The 18,676-nt window shown below is 43.3% G+C and overlaps 1 protein-coding gene across 3 annotated transcripts in view; it reads left to right on the top strand.

The window, feature by feature from the left end:
• The window catches only part of VPS53 (VPS53 subunit of GARP complex), a 133,256-nt gene that overhangs the window by 81,881 nt on the left and 32,699 nt on the right, over nt 1-18,676 (top strand). For all 3 annotated transcript variants that reach the window (XM_045837337.1, XM_045837338.1, XM_045837339.1), the window contains 4 exons: nt 4,898-5,140; nt 8,074-8,221; nt 13,507-13,589; nt 14,965-15,043. In XM_045837337.1, the coding sequence (XP_045693293.1) occupies nt 4,898-5,140; nt 8,074-8,221; nt 13,507-13,589; nt 14,965-15,043 (553 nt within the window). The remainder of the gene's footprint in view (nt 1-4,897; nt 5,141-8,073; nt 8,222-13,506; nt 13,590-14,964; nt 15,044-18,676) is intronic.

The following is an 18,676-nucleotide window of genomic DNA, read 5'->3' as shown; positions in this document are numbered from 1 at the left end:
GCAAGTTAAATGTTGGGACAGTATTATACTAAACACCAGACCTAATTTGGATTTCACCAATTTTCCTACTAATTTTTTTTCTTACAGGATCCATCATTATTTATGTTAATGCTCAATAGTCCCTGCTTCGGCCATTTGAGCCCCCTTCAGACTGGTTTTCCACCTCCTTTCACACACCCCGGTCGTTGTTTTGAGCGCTCCTTTTCTGGCACAGCCAACTGCACCAGGCTCGTCATGTGCCTCCTGCCTCGGCCCTGGGGCATTCTCCTCTTTAGGATCCCTCGTTCCTTCGGTGGGAATGGCATTTAGAAACTAAGTTCTGGGCATCCGTGTGTCCATTACTGCTTAGGTGTCCTGCTTGTAGGTCCTCTCACTGAGAAGCTGAGAAATGTGCATACATGTATATACACACACCTCTATTATCTATTTTTATACCTTTCAATATTAAAACTTGTGAGCTTATGCTGATACCTCCAATTCTAATCTAGTCACGTTTTAATTTTTTTAGCTTCCTCCTTTACGTGTTTGTAACTGCCTTCTCCCGCAGTAAGAAACTTAGCTCCCAGTATCCTCCACACATTTACTTATTTGTTCATTTACCTCTACGTAACCCATCTCCCAGTTGGGCCCATGCCAGACCTTGGCTCCCCAACCCCACAGGCCGCACCAGAGCCAAATCCTTGGCCCGGACTCAAAGGAAGGGAAGAGGGTTACCAATTAGTTTGAGTGCCTTGAATTAACAAGTTCTGTAACTTTGGGGGGAACTTAAGGTGCTTTGTCCATGCCTACCTCCTTGCCAGCTTTTCCTGACTGCCATCTTCCTCCCCCAGTGCCAACACTCCTTTACTTCCATTTGACTGTTGTTTCTGTAAATGCTGAGTGCAGGTCTGCCAGAAGAAACTGCCTTGGTCATCCATAGATAAGATCGGTCTGCAATGTGGTTTTTCTTCTCATTCGGTTCTAATATTTCCCTCCAGTGATACCGCTCTGCAGTCGTCTTTATTCCCAGGTCATTGTATTTAGCAGTGGTGAAACTCTCAGCAGTGTACCACACGCACCCCTGCAGTGCTTACACAGTTCTTGGGCTAAAGGTCAAGCTACAGGGAAGAGGGGAAAAGATACCATCTTATCCCTCACCTGTTTCTTCAAGCTGGAGAGAAAAATGAGTAACAGCAATATTACATACCATATATCTGTATAGAGCTTTACAGTTTTGAAATCAAACTGTAGTATAGTGAGTAGATAGAGCTTAGCTTTAGAGTCAAATGGACCCAAGGTCAAATTCCCACTCTAGTAAATTCTGTGACCTAGAGAAAATTATAATTTCCTCAGCTTCAGTTTTTTCATACAATGGGGATAATAAGGCCTTCTACTCAGATCTGTTGTGAGGTTAAACAAGATTGTATTTGTAATGCACCCAGCACATGCCTGGTTTACAGGCCTATAGCTCCAGTGGGAGAGAGAGACCAGAGAAAGACTGCCCCCACAGCATGAAGGGATAGAGACACGGATGATTTACAGAGGAAATACAGAGGAGTGTGCAAATCAAACCACAGGCAGCCTTTCTCATTTGTATCTTCTCTCTCATCCAGGCCCCTCGCCTCCTTTCCGTTCTCTCTTCCTTGCACCGTGTCTGTGCTCGCTTCTGACTCCGTGCCTTGATTCTCTCACCTGATCTGCTATGAAACTTTTCTCTCTAGTGTTTGTTATTTCCCTTGCCTACAACAAATTGCTGCCCTGGGTGGTGTGGCTCAGTGGACTGAGTGCCAGCCTGTGAACCACAGAGTTGCCAGTTCGATTCCCAGTCAGGGCACATGCCTGGGTTGCAGGCTGGGTTAGCCTGCGAGTGAGGGGCACATGAGAGGCAACCACACATTGATGATTCTTTCCCTCTCTTTCTCCCTCTCTTCCCCTCTGTCTAATAATAAAATAAAATCTTTTTTAAAAATAAAATAAAACAAATTGCTCATTTTGCGTATACAGGAAAATCAGCATTTTGGTGCTATCTGGGAATCTAAATATCGTAAGCATGAGTTGCCTATCTCACCAAGTAGATCAGAGCTTCCATTGGGCAGGCACTGTGCCTTAACCCCAGCAGCACCTTGATCTGAACTTGACCCTTTGCTCTCTCTCTCACATGATTGGGACTGCCTTAGGGTACAAGAGGCGCCTCCTGGTGATCCCAGTCCATGGACAGGCCAGTGTGCCTCACGTCCCTTTCTCCAGCCGTCCTCCTAGAGGACCTTACCAGAACTTGGGGCAGTGTTTGGTGCTCAGAGGAAATGATACCCTTTCCTTTGTTGTTATTGTTGAGTTCATTTATATCTTATAGTTACAACCCACGACTGGTTGGGTCATTCATTCAAACTAATGAACCCTGCCTATTCCCATTGGGTTGTAACTTTCACTGTTCTCTTCTATGAAATGCTAATGGCTTGTTTTCTGATGTCTGGTATGGCGCAGGGGTGTGCTGATGCACAGAGTGGAGGATGGAAGGGAGGGGAGGTTTACCCTGATCTGCTTCTCGTCCTTATCAGAAAACAATGCCAGAAGTTACCTGGTAGACATTCTACAAAATACAAAAGTCTTTAGAGTGCTTCCCAGTGGAAATTTTCTTTATGATGTATGATCATAATTGATTTATAATCTTGCCCATCGGGTTGGCTCTGAAATAGGTGGTAGGTGAATAAGTATCCTGACTTCAGCTTCTAGGGGAATTGGGTAAATGGTTAAAGTAAAAACACTTCAGGCCTCTGGTCCCTGTTTCGGTTGGCACTATAGATTTGGAAATTGGAATTTCTCATAAAAAGATTCTTGGTTTCTGTTACATGCTCTCCTCCACTGCACCAGCCCCCACTCCCTCTCCGCATTCCCACCCCTTAGGAACAAAGTGTGGGGGTCGACCAGCTGACTCTGTACTGGGCACAGTCATAATTGGGAGATAAGGTTCCCACATCAGCATAAGGAGTGGGCCTGGAGGGAGCAGCAGTAACACAAACGTGACCCCTACTCTCAAGGAGCTTATAATAACAAACATGAAACAGAGAAGAAGATTCTGCCGCTGTGTAGCAAGCAGCTTTCACCTTTTGTACCAACTTCAACTTGTTAGAAAAACAATTCTGAAATTGCACCAAAGATTAGTGAAAGATTGCCATTATCAATGAGCATGACTGCCACGGGCCCAGGATCGGAGGTAGTTGACATGTTTTATGAGTATTTGATAACCTTACAGTGTATATTTAAGTGTTAAAAAAATAAAGTGTTAGTGTGTCACAGATGACAGAGAGGGAGGTAGAAGATTGTTGTGAGTAGGCATTGCCTGGCCACCCCGCGCGCTGCCCCCCCCCACCTCCCCCAGCCCTGGGCTGAGTGGAGAAGTGGTGGGAGAACATTAGGGCAGAGGGAGGCAGCCAGGCAAAGGCACAGCGTCAGGGTCAGACGGAGCAGGGGGTGGCTGAGGGGAGCCTGGCTGGTGTGGAGGGGCACTGTGAGGAGAGGTGGGAGACTACATGGAAGGGTTCGGTAAGAAGAGGTTGTGAGGAATGGGGGTGGAGACCCCGGAGTTCCCCCCCTGCTGCTGACCATCACCACAAAGGCCTGGCCTAGGCGTGAAGTTCTCTGAGGGCAGAATGGCTGCATCTGGATATAATAAACTTTCAACAACAAAAGCTCTTGAGTAAAATGTCAATTTTCTCCTGTTCCTGCTAATTGATGCTGTGTGTGGTTTTTGTCTTTTTCTTCCTGACTGTTATATAAATACATTTTAAAAGCACAGCTGGATCCCTGTAGCTTTAGACAGCCACCTACAAAGATGCAAAATGTCAAGAGGGGTGTGGATACCCCTCCCATTTTTCAGGCCGCACAACTGTGCAGGGAACGACCAATGCAGCCCCGCTGGATTCTCACTAGGGATGACTCATGGGGACTGAGGCAAAAGCAGGGATATTTGGATGCGGAACAGGAGAAAATTGCAGCCGTCATCACCTCCGTGACCTGGGGCAGGCCTGAAGCTGCTCCGGCCCTCTCTTCTCCCGAGACTCTCTATACCTTTCTTAGTCTGGAAATTTTAAGAAAAAAACAGCATTAAAGGAGAAAGAACGCATTGTAATATTTCTTTATAGTTTCCCTTTGTTTAGGCATCTCTCTTAAAGGCACATTTAGGCTAGTGATTCCTAAATCTCTGCCGACATCATAACCTTTTTGTGGTTTAGGAGGTGGTCGGGTAGAGTGGTCAGAAGCATGAGATTTGGAGCCAGGCTTCTTGGTTTTGAATTCTGGCTCCCCCACTTTCTTGCTGTATGACCTTGAACAAGGCCCTTAACTTGTCTGCACTTTGCTTTTTGAAAACGAGGCTAGTAATAGTACCTATTTTATAAAGTTGTAATGAAGATTAAGTGAAGTTCACTAAAATGGTGTGTAAAATGCTGACATAGTGCCTGGTGTATCATAAAGATTCAGAAAATGATTACTGTCACTATGTAAGGTTTTCATTTGTGGAAAGGGGAGATGGTTCTAATATGGTATAGTGGGACCAGTGCCTGGACTGAAGTGGTGGATTCTGGGCTCAGCTGTGCCACTAAATTGTATGACAGACTTTCTAGGCCTTAATTTTTTTACCTCTTAGAGGGTTCAGTAATACTTTATCTCCCTCACAGGGGGCTTGGGGCTATATGTGATCATAAAGTGCCTTGAAAAACATAAAGCAGCGCACAGATGCCACATTTCATTGCTGCTGTTGCTGTAGGAGCGGTGGGTGGTTACTGACGACACGGACAAAAACAAATCTAATCTTACGTGCAGAAAAGCATTAGGAACCAGTTCCCTGTGGCAGTCAGGCACATTCATTTGCTTTATCTTTCTTAAAACAGAATAATACTTCAGGTTTTCTTCCTCCTAGAAACCTTGGAGAGCTGATAGATCGATTTGTGGCCGATTTCAAAGCCCAAGGGCCCCCTAAGCCCAACACTGATGAAGGGGGCGCCGTGCTCCCCAGCTGTGCCGACCTCTTCGTCTACTACAAGAAGTGCATGGTGCAGTGCTCGCAGCTCAGCACCGGGGAGCCCATGATCGCTCTGACCACCATCTTCCAGAAGTACCTCCGAGAGTACGCCTGGAAAATCCTCTCTGGCAACCTGCCCAAGTGAGTCCTGTTCCTCCTGGTCAAGTGAAGTGAGATTCTAAACATACCTAAATATGGTCATCTTTAAGGAAATCCACTCTGAAGTTGTTTACTGAACTGCTAAGAGTATCAAGGAGGAAAACACCCTAATTGAGTTCCCAAAGGTCTGAGATTACTTACTCTCCAAATGAGATTCCACAGCTGATCACTCCAGGAAATGCCCATACTGGCTGCCAGCGGAGGTCAGCTCTTTCCATAGTGGACTCAAGGGAGTCGGCCCATTATACAGGGTGGGGCAAAAGTAGGTTTACAGTTGTTTGTGTGGAGAATAATGCAATAATTAATAAATAATAATAAAAGAATGAACTCTGTGTTTTGTGTATTCACAACTGTATACCTACCTTTTCCCCACCCTGTATATGTATTTAATTTACATGGATTCAAAGATGGGTACATGGCAAAAAAGTAGGGTAGCTGTGGAAATAACTTTTAAACAGCATGGTCAATTTCATTAAGGCCTCATTCAATGAGAGTGTATCCTGGGATGATAAGTAGATGAGAGACATGAGCCTGCTTTCCTTCGGTCTGATTACGTTCCAAAGTCTGTCCTATGGCATATGTGTCTTGCTGTGCTGGATAGAGTCTACTGTTTAAGGATGCAGTGAGATTTAGGGGTAGGGGTTGCATAGCACAGCTCCTAATTAGAGTGATGTCACTATTCACTGGGGCAATAGAATGTTATTATATTACTTATTGAAATAAATGAGTCATTCAACTAGAGTTTTGGATGTTTTAGTTATACTGTAACAATTTCTATTGTAATCAACTATGATCTAAGGTAATACTTCAGAATTTAATAATTATAAATCATCCCCATGGCTATATTCCACAGTAACAGAATTAGTTTGTCATCATCACTAAAATGTGTCATATATGGGACTGTTACATTATTTGGAGGAAAGACAATAAAATCCCTGTGCTCTACAAGAGATTTGAAGTAGCAGATATGTTTTATCAATGAGAATCTCTTTAACCATGATAAAAAATTATTCTAAAGTTTTTAGTAACCTTTGTCCTCATTATTAAAAGAAGTAGAAGGCACAGAAGAGCACAAAGATTAAAAGCAAAAATCACCTATAACCTCACCACCTAGAGAAAACAAGTTTAACCTTTGGTATATATTTTTCTCATATATATATGTATGTGTATATATACACACATATATGTAATATATATGATTGTCTTTGTTTAACAGAGTTGGTGCTATACTGCTTATAGTTGTATACCTTGCTTCTTTCACTTAACATCATACTGGGAGCATTTTCCCAAGTGTGTTAGCCAGTGTCTCAGCAGGGAACAAGTGTTGTACTCAGCTGGGATGTTGTTAGAAGTAAAGCAGCTGTGTATTCACAGAAATGGGGGCAAGGTATTGTAAAAGGAACCAGCAGAGGATTATGAAGCATCCAAACACTAGTGGGTCGTTATTACTACTCTGACACTTACTTGTGAGCGAGGGCTGTGGACAGAGGTCTGCCCCATAGAAACTGTAGTCCTAGAGGACCCATCACTGCCGGGACCACCCTGAAGCACAGGGAGCTGGAGGACTCACTATTACTCAAACTTCTCTCTTCTCCACCTCTCTGACTTCCTGCTGCATCTCCCATTGGCTGAACCCAACAGGAGGCCTGAAGGCCAAGGAGCCTGGGTGATAAGTCTGTGAAAGTCAGTCTCCTGAGCCATAGAGAAGGGAAGAAGAGAGCAGAGAATGGATCTGGGAGGCCAACAGAGAATGGTCAGCACTCGTGACAGTAAATACTCATCAAAACACTTCTACTGATGTGATGGCAATCCAACGTATAGAAGAACCCCGGTTAACTTCTGAGATTCTGATGGATCATTCTCTTAATTGATTGTTTAGGTTGGGTTCACTATTTGGTTATTTTAAATAATACTCAGAAAAGCATCCCTGAACAGAAGTGGAACTACTAGGCCAAATCATCAGGACATTTTTTTAAGCTCTTGAAATATACCTCCAGAAAGTTTGCACAGTGTGACGCTCCTACTGCACAGCGGACTGGAGTGCCAGTTCCTCACACTCTTGCAAGTGCTGGGAATTAAAATGTTTCAAATCTTTGATTATCAGTAAGACTGAGCAGAAGATTTTAAGTTTTTAAATTGACTTTGAGAGAGACAACGATCTGTTGTTCCACTAATTTATGCATTCGTTGGTTGTATGTGCCCTTACCAGGGATCAAACTCACAACCTTGGCATATCAGGACGACGCTACAACTAATTGAGCCACCCAAACTAATTGAGCTGGGCAGGGTTTTTTTAAGGACAGATTTCTCTTATTTTTAAAATAAATGCCATTGAATTCTATTTCTTTAAAAAAATTAGGCTCATAGTTAAAATAGCAGGAAGTTTACAACCGCATTTTGACATTTTGTGAACACGTGATTAGATTGGTAGGAAGGGATGAGATGCCTTTTGGTTTCTTGAGGCAATTAGGAGTTTGGGTAGGAACCGTCTTAACATTTGCTTTTGAACCCCTCCACAGGCACAGCATACAGATTCCTGTGCAGAATTTGCTTAACTGAGAGAAACAGTTCAGGATAATCTGTAGCTCTTGAGCCCAAGATCTACCGATTACCCTGAATGAGCTCTACAGATCAGGAAATTCCGAGCTAAGCAGAGAGTCTGCTCAGCAGCCTTCTCTGTGCATATCAGAGTCATCACAGTGAGTATGACTGATCACTGGCCCCTGTTGGAATCATCTCTTCCTATTTCTGGTGGTCAAGGCAAGGTCAGTAGGAAAGGACTCATTGTGTACAGATTTATTTGGACCATGTCCAGCCTTTACTTCCCCCTTTTCTTTGTCTTAAGATGTGCAGTTTCCAATTCAGGAACCAAGTAAGAAGTCCCAGCCTGACTACTGCCTGTTCATTTTCCTCAGAACCACAAGCAGCAGTGGAGGGCTGACCATCAGTAGCCTCCTCAAGGAAAAGGAGGGCTCAGAAGTAGCCAAGTTCACTTTAGAGGAGCTCTGCCTCATCTGCAGCATCCTGAGCACAGCAGAATACTGTCTGGCCACTACCCAGCAGGTGAGCCACCCTGGCTGCCCACTGTCCACTTCCTTTTGCTGAACCATTTAGGCCACTTAGATCGATTACTAGGAGTATGGGCCCTAATAAGGCCACATAAAACCTGGGTAGACCAGTTGGCCTCCCACAGAGGAAAAACTAACTGTCCAGCCAAAAGACAGCTATCTTACAGAAGGGCCTTGTTAAAGGAGCTCCTACAGAAAGGAGCCTAGGCAAGAAAGTATGACGGATCTCTTCCCCAGAGTTATGTAAGCTACATAAAGGGCATGCCCCCTGAAAAGTAGGTCAGTAGCCCTGTCGCTAGTATGAGACAAGCAAGAACAAACTTAAGGGTACTAGGACCCAGCCTTTGGTGGCCATGAGTCACAGCCAGTTACTCCATTCGCAGAAGTATTACTAGGCTAAGCAGAATCCTCTGGGCTTTTATGTGTCTCCTAGAATTTACATGGCAGCCTCAATCTGCCTAAACAAATAGCCATTGTTTGGATGTTGACGTCCAGGAACTGTGAAGCAGGAAAGGGTGATGCCTCTACCAGAGTTCCCCATGAAAACAAGGAAGACCCAGAATAATTTTCCATTTAGCCTTAGATGTGGGATTAGAAGTTCCTTTTCACATTTGATCTGGAATTTACCTAAGACCAAGGCAAAAAAAAGTAATTGGGGAAGGTTCTGCTCTTCCCATCTTTGAGAGTTTATTATTTACACATGTCTAGATCAGAGGAAGGCAGTCATAAATTACAGTTCAGACAGGATAGCTTGGAGCACCTGTGAGCCAAAGCAAGAATACAGGAACCCAAATAAGAAGTGGTGCCCCCAAAACTTCACAGTTGGGGCTAAGCTGGCCAGAGGCAGAGGCCGTACCATGCTCTGCTTGGGGACATGGTTATATTGAGCCACACAAGGAAGGATCTGCGAAGGTTTGGCCTTGGAGCCGGAGACAGTGATCCATTTAGTCCCCAAACTGCCAGGGCAGGATGGCGATTGATCTGTGAGGGCCTCCATGGCGGTGTCACAGAGTCTTTGATGAAGGAACACGATTTAACTGTTTTGTGTGGGTTCAGAATGAGAAAGAGTACACACATGTAAATAATAGTATTTTAAAAGTAGAATAACCATGCCCCCCCCCAAAAAAAGCTATAAAAATAATGACTCTTAATCCCATTGCCCTCAAATAATCATGTTAGTAATTTGGAGGGGTTTTTCCCTCAGTTGTTTTTCATCAACACAGTTTTGTATGCAATGATCTTGACTACATTTTCATGTCCTTTTGTTGTCGTTAACATCGTAGCATTAGCATTTCTCCTGTTGCTGTAATGTCTTCATTACGATTATTGTCATGACCACATAATATTCCATTAAGGTGCATACTATAAATTATTGAACAGTATCTCTGATTATTTTCATGCTGCTTCAAGTTTTTACTTTTCTAAGTAATCCTACAAAGAACACCTAATGTTTTATATTATTTTTCTAGAACAGATTCTCAGAAGTTCTACAAGTATTAGTAGATCAGAGACCAGTTTAATGACTTATGATAGATGTAAGTCTGTAAGAAAGAAGTTTTTTGTTATTTAACAAAAATTGCTTTTACTGATTATAAAAGTAAATACATTCTTAGCCCCTATACTGTGATCTGTAAATACCACTTTCCACTAAAAGGAACCATAGATTCTTGCAGAAATGACTAATTCCAGGTTTGGGTAGGAAATGTACAAGATGAGCCTAGAACATCAAATAATAAAAAAAGCAAGAAAATATCAAAGACTGTGAGAGCCATTTCAAAAGGACTCACTCAGGAGCTGCAGTGTGTTTAATGTACAAAGAGACATGTCTAGGTCCTATAACCCCCCACTTGTAAATGTGACCCTATTTGGAAATAGGATTTTTGAAGATGTACTTAAGTAAGGATCTAAAGATGAGATCATCTAGCATTTAGGGGAGTCCTGAATCCAATGACTGGATCATTAGCAAGGAGGCGGGGGTTGACACTCAAAGACACGGGGAAGAAGGACATGTGAAGATGGAGGCGGAGATTGAAGTGACGCACCTGCAAGCTAAGGAAGACCAAGGATCGCCAGCAGCTACGGTGAGATAGAACAGAGGCATGAACAGTTTCCTCCTCAGAACCTCCAGAAGGAGCCATCCATGCCCACACCTTGATTCTGGACTTCTGGCCCCCAGATCTGTGCAAGAGTTGCTGCTGTAGGCCCGTGTGCGCACTGACTCGTTATGGCGGCCCCGGGAAACTCATGCAGGACCCGACCTGAATGAGCCCTAATGGTCAGAGATGGGACAGATAGACATCAGTGAGAGTATGAGCTACAGTGGATTGAAACATCAGTGTGATCCAATCTGTTCGATTATAAAGATTTTTTAAAAATTCATATATCACCTTTGAAGATACTAAGGAACCATGGCTATGAATTCCTACTGGTAAATAAAGGGGAAGTTCTTATCCTGCCTTTCCTATCTGATTGGTACCTCAGGAGAACCAAATAATTGACAATGGGAAGTATCTCTTTTTCTTTTTTAAGATTTTATTTATTTATATTTAGAGAGGAATGGGAGGGAGATAGAGAGAGAGAGAGAGAGAGAGAGAGAGAGAGAGAGAGAGGGAGAAACATCAATGTGCGGTTGCCGGGGGTCATGGCCTGCAACCCAGGCATGTGCCCTGACTGGGAATAGAACCTGTAACACTTTGGTTTGCAGCCCGTGCCCAATCCACTGAGCTACGCCAGCCAGGGCTGGAAGTATCTCTTTAGGACAGAATTTTAGTTAATAAATGAAGAAGAAAAAAGTAGAATATAATTTTTTACAACTCCTAGTAGAATAACAGATCTGGGCATTGACCATCAATGGCTGCTGATATTACGAAAAGAGAGGCAGCCAGACATCGCGTACCCACTGATAGAAGTACACAATGCCATCATGAAGCAGTTTTCTGAGAAGGAAAAAAGAACCTGAATCTGCCCAGGCTCCTACAGTTAACCCTTGAACAGCGCGGGGTTAAGGGCACAGGCACTCCCCGCCAGCCCTGCACACAGTCGAAAATTCACGTGTACCTTTTGAGTCTCCCAAAAAAGTAAGCTAGAGGAAAGGTAATAATTAAGATTATCAAAAGGAAGAGAAATCTTTACTGTACTTAGTGAAAAATATCCACATATAAGTAGATAGTTCAAATCCTTGTTGTTCAAGGGTCAACAGCACATCAAATTACAACTTATACAAGGAACAAGGGAACATGTTAGTTAATATTTTATGGGTGCAATCAGCAAAATCCAAGCTATGGGAAAATCCACAAGCCAAACAACCCAGTTTCTTTAAAAACATCACAAGGGTTGAGGGATGGGCAAAAAGAAATGAAGGAAGAAACCAGAGACTTAAGAAAATCCAAGCAGTGAAGAATTGGAAAAATAAAATTTTAAAAATGTCAGTAATTATGAATATTGGCTCACTAATTATAACACTGTTACACTTAACATTTGCATGGGATATTTTTATTCATTCATTCATTAAAGAGATTTTTTAAAAGATTTTATTTATTTAATTTTAGAGAGGGTAGAAGGGATGGAGAAAGAGGTAGAAAAACATCACTGTGCAAAAGGAACATCCATGGGTTGCCTCTTGCACACCCTCAGCTAGAGACCTGGCCAAGGACCAAACCAGCAACCCTTTGGTTCATAGGCTGATGCTCAATCCACTGAGTAACACCAGCCAGGGCTGTTAAGGAGCTCTTTATGAAGCACTTATATATGTAGTTGATGTTAATTAACAGTGGTGAATGAAGTAGCCAAGTTTCTTTCTGTCATGGAACTAAGAACTGATGGGGGAGCCAGATAATAGACATGTAAGCCAAGCTGTAACTTCAGTTTTGTGGTAAGTGCTAAGAAGTTGCAGTGCTAGCTAGGGGGGTGTGCCTACAGAAGTAGACAGGTCAAGAAGGGCCTCTCTGAGGAGAGGGCTTTGGAGCAGAGACCCGAGGGTTGGGAAGGAGACAGCCAAGTGAGGAGCTTAGGAGGGTCAGGGGGAGGAAGTAGAAGTATAATGGCCCTGAGGGGGAACAGACTTTGGTATTTCTAAAACTTTAACTGGTCAATGTAGCTGAAGCCAAGGCAGCAAGGGGAAAAGCTGTAAGTGGGCAGAGAGATGGACAGGACCCAGATCATGGTTAGAAGTTTGGATTTTATTTCCAGTGTGATGGGAAGAGGCTGCCGAAGAGTTTAAGCATTCACTGTAAGCCTGTCCCATAATATGTCTTATACTGATAAGACAAATATACAAATATACACGCAGACTGTTCCCAGTGTTTCAGTAACAAACAACACTAGAATGTGAGCCAAAGGAGAACAAGACCTTACTGTTTTGTCCATTGAATAAATAACTCCTTTGCTCAGTTACAGAGCCTGGTACAAAATGGGCTTCTAGTAAATATTGGTTGAGCTAATGAGTGCTGCAAAGAATACTTGCATATCTTTGTACATTGTTCTCATTATTCCATTGAAATACTTTTCTAGATGTGAAATTGCTGGCTTAAAGGGTGGTTATTTAATGTTTTGCTTTTTAAATAAATTGCCTTCCCAAAAGGAGTACATTAATTTATACACCCCAAACAGTATTTTTTTAATTTAAGACAAAACATTCATTATTCTTAGCATTTGTGTAATAAATAGGTCTGGGAGTGTGCGGTGAGTCAGTTCCCGGGACATTACAGTTCCTGATCAGGTACATTTTCCTTTGAGGTGGCTGGGAGCATGGCCAGTGTTTTCCTCCCAGGCTGCAGAGTGCTGAAGGCAGGGACTGCTGCTTTTCTTTGCCTCGGTATCCCCAACACCTCTACACAGCGGGTGGTGTGTAGGAGCACTCAGTGAATACTTTAACACTGACTGTATTGCCACCCACAGCCAGAGGTTTCCCATGTTGAGGAGTGAGTCTGCAGCTAACGGGGCCGGGGGTATCCTAAAAACCGGGGTCCTTTTTAAAATTAGTGAAGCGCATTTTCAGTGTGTCCTAAGAAACAGTTACAGCCAGGGCTAGAGGGCACAGGTTCTGGAGGAAGTGATTCCCGGCCCTGCCACTTCCTGTCTTGGGTGGTCACTCCTCCATTTCTTCATCCGTAACCTGATGAAAAGAATCTTCCTCATAGAGCTGTGAGAATTAAATGAGTCCATACATGAAAAGTGCCTAGAAGTGTGCCTGAATCGTCAAACTCTGTCGGTGTTAAGTATTCTTATTAAGGTACTCATTTGGATGATCATTAAGCATGTTTTTCTCTTATTTTCTAATAGCTAGAAGAAAAACTCAAAGAAAAAGTTGACATAAGTCTGACTGAACGAATCAATCTGACTGGAGAAATGGACACGTTCAGCACGTATGTATCTTGCACACATTTGCCCAGGGCCTGCCCTTCACAAAGTAGCTTGTCTCAGGTTGTAGGCTTTAGGTCAGTACTGAACCTGAGAGGTTTCCAGAGCTTTCAGCTGGATCAGGATTGTTATGCACCAGCCACTACAAAGAAGAAGCATTAGAAGCTGCTGCAGCTGCGCCTCATTCTGCCTCCTCAGATTCAATCGTTTTTAGCCCCTTGGTTTTAATTGTTTCACTATTAGAATAACAAATGGGAAGAAAGCCTCCCTTGGCCTTCCCAGAAGGAAGGTCAGATCTGAGGCCTCCCGGCTGCCTCCCTAAATGACAGAGGACCAGCCCCACCTCCAGTGTTTTAGAATATAACGTGTAAGCAGTCAGATCTGAGGCATGTGTGCACGCGTGCATGTGTGTGTGTTGGGAGGGTGTCTGTCCCAGAAGTTCAGACTGAAAAGCTTTCTTGAGATAGTTCTTTCTCTGGTGTTGCCTTGCAGTATTTTTGTCGTGGTCATTAAATGAGACTGGAATAGGCCAGGCTTTCTTATCCATCACTTTTTGAGGAAAAATTAAAGTTTTCTTAAACTGTTTCCTCTTTTTTTCTTTCTTTTTTCTTTTTTTATTTATTTTTAGAGAGAGGGGAAGGGAAGGGGAAAGAGAGGGAAACATCAATGTGTGGTTGCCTCTCATGTGCCCGCTACGAAGGACCTGTCCTGCAACCCAGGCATGTGCCCTGACTGGGAATCCAACCAGTGATCCTTTGGTTTGCAGGCCCGCACTCAGTCCATTGAACCACACCAGCCAGGGCTTCTCTCCTTTTCTCAACTTCCTTTTTTCCAAGTTCTGATTTAAACATTTTGGCCCTGGCTGGTGTAACTCAGTAGATTGAGTGTGGGCCTGTGAACTAAAGGGTTGTCAGTTCGAATCCCAGTCAGAGCACATGCCTGGGCTGCGGGCCAGGTCCCCTGTAGGGGGTGCACAAGAGGCAACCACACATTGATGTTTCTCTCCCTCTCTTTCTCCTTCCCTTCCCTTCTCTCTAAAATAAAATATTTTTAAAAAAATAAACATTTTGGCAAACAGGTATTTTTGGAGGTGGAAATGGAGGAAGGATTCTGGGTGTAGTGAATAGGGAGACTAGCTGTGGAATTTTATGTCCTGTGTAGGCACAAACCTCGATGAGACCAGGACATGCAACAAGAATAAAGAGCCAAATGCTCCTCATTGTCACTAATTCCTTTAGAAACAAAGCTCGAGTTTTCTCAGTTTCTGATGAAATGATGACTCTAATTTCACACAGGTGCCTCAAAATTTGGAAGGGGCTATGTCATTTAAGAAGTCATTTTTTAAAAAAGTTGTGACCTACCAATTTGCTTGATTTGCAGTGTCATCTCTAGCAGCATCCAGTTGTTGGTTCAGGACCTGGATGCTGCCTGCGACCCCGCCCTGACGGCCATGAGCAAGGTAAGGGTTCAGGAAGTGCTGCTTCCTACAGGTCCAGGAGGGACCCCAGATGGCGTCCTTCAGCCCTTGTCTGTAGCTTCTTCCGGCTCTTCAATGCTTAAAGTGCTTGGGAGAAGAAGGGAAGACTCGGTCTAGGAGTTTCCCACAGCTCTCAGGTTATCTTGCACCTTAGGTCAGTTGCTTGTCCTTTGAGAACAAGACAGGGAGCAGGTGTGCTTGGTAAGTCTCAAGATGCTAACTTTGATTAGCATCTGACAGACGCTGATGAAAACCTTAAGTGGTCTCACCAGAGTGGGCGTTTTTGTTCGTAACTTCTGGCTCATGTCTTTGCTGCACACGGAGGTTTTTCCATCTTTCTGAGCTCTAGTGCCAGTGCAGGGCTGTTTGATCAGGTTGTGGACCCTAGTGTTTTGTAGTCACAGCTGCGTATCCGTCAGCCCTCAGCCCTCAAGTTCCCTCCTTCAGCACATACCACATGCTGCATGTGTTGCTATTTGGTTTTTATGTACCTCTGTCTTTTCTTTCTAAATGTAAACTCCTTGAATGCATGGACCATATAGAACATAGATTACATGTTTGTTGATAAATTCAGTTGGAAACGTAATTCTTTATTGATTTCTCAGCTAAATAACATGAAGCTACCCACTCTAGAACCTTGTAGGTCAGCAAACTGCAGCCTGTGGGCCAAATCAGGTCCATTTCCTGTGTGTAAATAAAGGTTGTTTTTTTTTTTATTACAAATAGAGGTTTTTATTTATCACCATTAAATCTGAATTTTGAACAGATTCTAGGACTTGGGGGCTTATATCCATCAGCTCATTCAACTTTAGCTTTTGCAGAGCCACTACCTTCACCGTGAAGCTCCATGAGTTTCCCAGTTCAGACTTGAGCTTCTTCAGCATTTTGACTTTCTTAACAAAGACATCATGAAGCAGATAGATTGGCAAGGCTTCTTTATGTCTTTTCCAGTGCTATTTGTAATCAATTTATTAACCACTTCTTTCAAGTCATTTGCCTGCATGATTTCCAGATTTGGAGGACCTGTTGATGCTGAGCATAAGAGGTATTCCAAATCCATTATTGCAGTTTTTAGTGAAACCAACACAGAGTAGATGAAGCAAATAACCATCAGTAGTCTGGACAACAACATGAGCTCCAGTCATGGTCTGCCGTTTGCTAATGATGGAGCGCGTTTTGTCTCCATGATAAGACCGTGCCGTGGAAATTAGTCAGGCTATATTTGCCCTGAACTTTCTTAGCTTGAATTTTCTAAATGCATCTTCGTCATTCTGCAGGTCAGGTAGGCCCACTTCAAACACATGACCCTTGAGATCATTAGATGCAATTTTGCTTTCTTAAATTCTTGTGACTAGTGTTTTTCCAATATTTCTTTTTTTTTAATTTTTTAAAGATTATTTATTTATTTATTTATTTTTAGACAGAGGGGAAGGGAGGGAGAAAGAGAGGGAGAAGAACATCAATGTGTGGTTGCCTCTTGCGTGGCCCTTACTGGGGACCTGGCCCGCAACCCAGGCATGTGCCCTGACTGGGAATTGAACTGGAGACCCTTTGGTTCGCAGACGGCACTCAATCCACTGAGCCACACCAACCAGGGACCAGTATTTCTTATATTGAACATAGCTGGTTCTTTCTCACATCATACCAGTCTTTGTTAGAAAATAGATCAACCACTTTCTTCTTGGCTCCCTCTTTGCTGCCTTTTGTAAGACATTTGTTCTTGCCAACCACCATGGTGCTGCTCAGAGAGTCAAAAGGTGTAAGTAAAGTTTTATTGGTACATACCATACTCATTTATCTGTGCAGCATGGGGCAAAAGTAGGTTTGCAGTTGCTCATATGAAAAATAATACAATAATGATAATAAGAATAAACTGTGTTTCATGTACTCACAGCTGTAAGCCTACTTTTGCTCTGCCCTGTATGTTATCTGTGGCTGTTTTTTTTGCCTACAAGTGCAGAATTAAGTAATTGCAACTGAGACCATATGGTTCACAAAGCCTAAAACAATTACAACCTGGTCCTTTACAGAAAATGTTTGCCAATGCCTGTATGAGAATGTTAGACCCTTGTAGCATTCTTACAAATTCTGGAGAAAGAACTTCTCTGGGCCTTTACCAGCCAGTAGCAGACAGAGCACAGTGGAAAGAACACCACTAGCTTTGGAATCAGATGGACCTCACTCTCCTCGTTTTTCCTTTTGGGGGTGTTGAGAAAACGACTCACCTCTCTGGGCCCAGGTTGCCTTATCTGTGTGTGCAGTGTAGATATCTGCTCCCCAGAGTTGTGAGCATGGAGCACGAGGAGAGTGGCTGACCTGGTGCCAGTAAATACTAATCCTCGTTCCCTCATGTCAGGAGGAGTGGCCATGTCACAAGGTTATGTAAGCAGACATTTGGTCTGAATTTGGGTTTGTAGTAGATTGTAAATATTTAACAAAAATAGGATTAAACCCAAAACTTAGGCATCAGGGTTTTATGAAGCTAAGTGGGGAGTCCTGAGTAGCTGATGTCACAACGTTTCTATTCAGAAGGCTGATCCTCTCGCCATCAGCTGTGGATGTGTACTTCCAGTATCCGCGATGTTTACAAGCAGAAAACTCTGCGCAGGCAGCTTGAGGTTAACCTGTTTTCTTAAAGGAGCGTGGCTCTGAAGATTCATTCTGTGGGCTCTGATCATCCCCTAGCTGCTGGTGGGCGTTCACTGCACCCTGAATAGGATCTGTGCCAGCTGCCATCTCTCCTGAACTGGCACACACTTTAGATTGGAATGCAGCTGGTGTAGGAATTTTTACATTTACCAAAGTAAGAGTGGATTTTTTCCCTCAGTAAAACAACAGTTGTAGGGGATTTAACACTCCAGGTGTTGCTTATATGAACTGTCAGTTCACTAGGTGCAGTTCCCTCAAACTCCCCTCCCACCCCACCACCCATTTCTCCCCCAGACGTGCACACCAGCAAATATTAACAAAGACCATACCTCCAGAATCTTTTGTTTATGTCATAGGAAAACCACAGGCTTGGGAACGCAGCGGCTGGGAGGCCATTACTCTTTGTCTGAGTCTTCCGGAGTTTTAGCAAAATGAAATGCATGTGATGAAAATGACCAGATATAAACAAGCCAAGTGGTCACAGATTGATTCAACATACACTGTCTGTTATTTATGTTTGGGTCCTGTTTTGTGTCTTCTTGGATTTTTTAAAACTTTTGTTTTATAATCATGCTTATTTCTGGCTCCATTTCCATTTTTGCTGCTAATTGAACAATTTAAATCAGGCTTTCTCCAGCATGGTAGAGGGGGTTCCATGGCTGGGAAGGACAGAGCCCTTATGTCAAGGTTCTTAGATTCCAGGTGTGGGGCAAGAGATGTGTTAAATGAGAGGAATGTCCAAATAACTGCAGTATAGAACCATAAAAAGTCAGTACAATAAGAAAAGTACAAAATACACCCTCTCTAAACAAGGGGAGAGTTTATGTCCAGGTGGGAAGATGAGAAGAACCTTTGTAAGGAAGTGGCATGTGAAATAGGCCACAAAGGATGGCGCAGTTTTGAACACACTTGTAATTAGGAGAACATTCCGAACAGGGAGGCCATCTGACCAAAAGTTTGTAAAGT

Source organism: Phyllostomus hastatus, unplaced genomic scaffold, assembly GCF_019186645.2.
Source record: "Phyllostomus hastatus isolate PE091 unplaced genomic scaffold, TTU_PhHast_1.1 phas_contig_210, whole genome shotgun sequence".
NCBI classification, from domain to species: Eukaryota; Metazoa; Chordata; class Mammalia; order Chiroptera; family Phyllostomidae; genus Phyllostomus; species Phyllostomus hastatus.
This window is presented reverse-complemented; position numbering and strand designations above follow the sequence as displayed.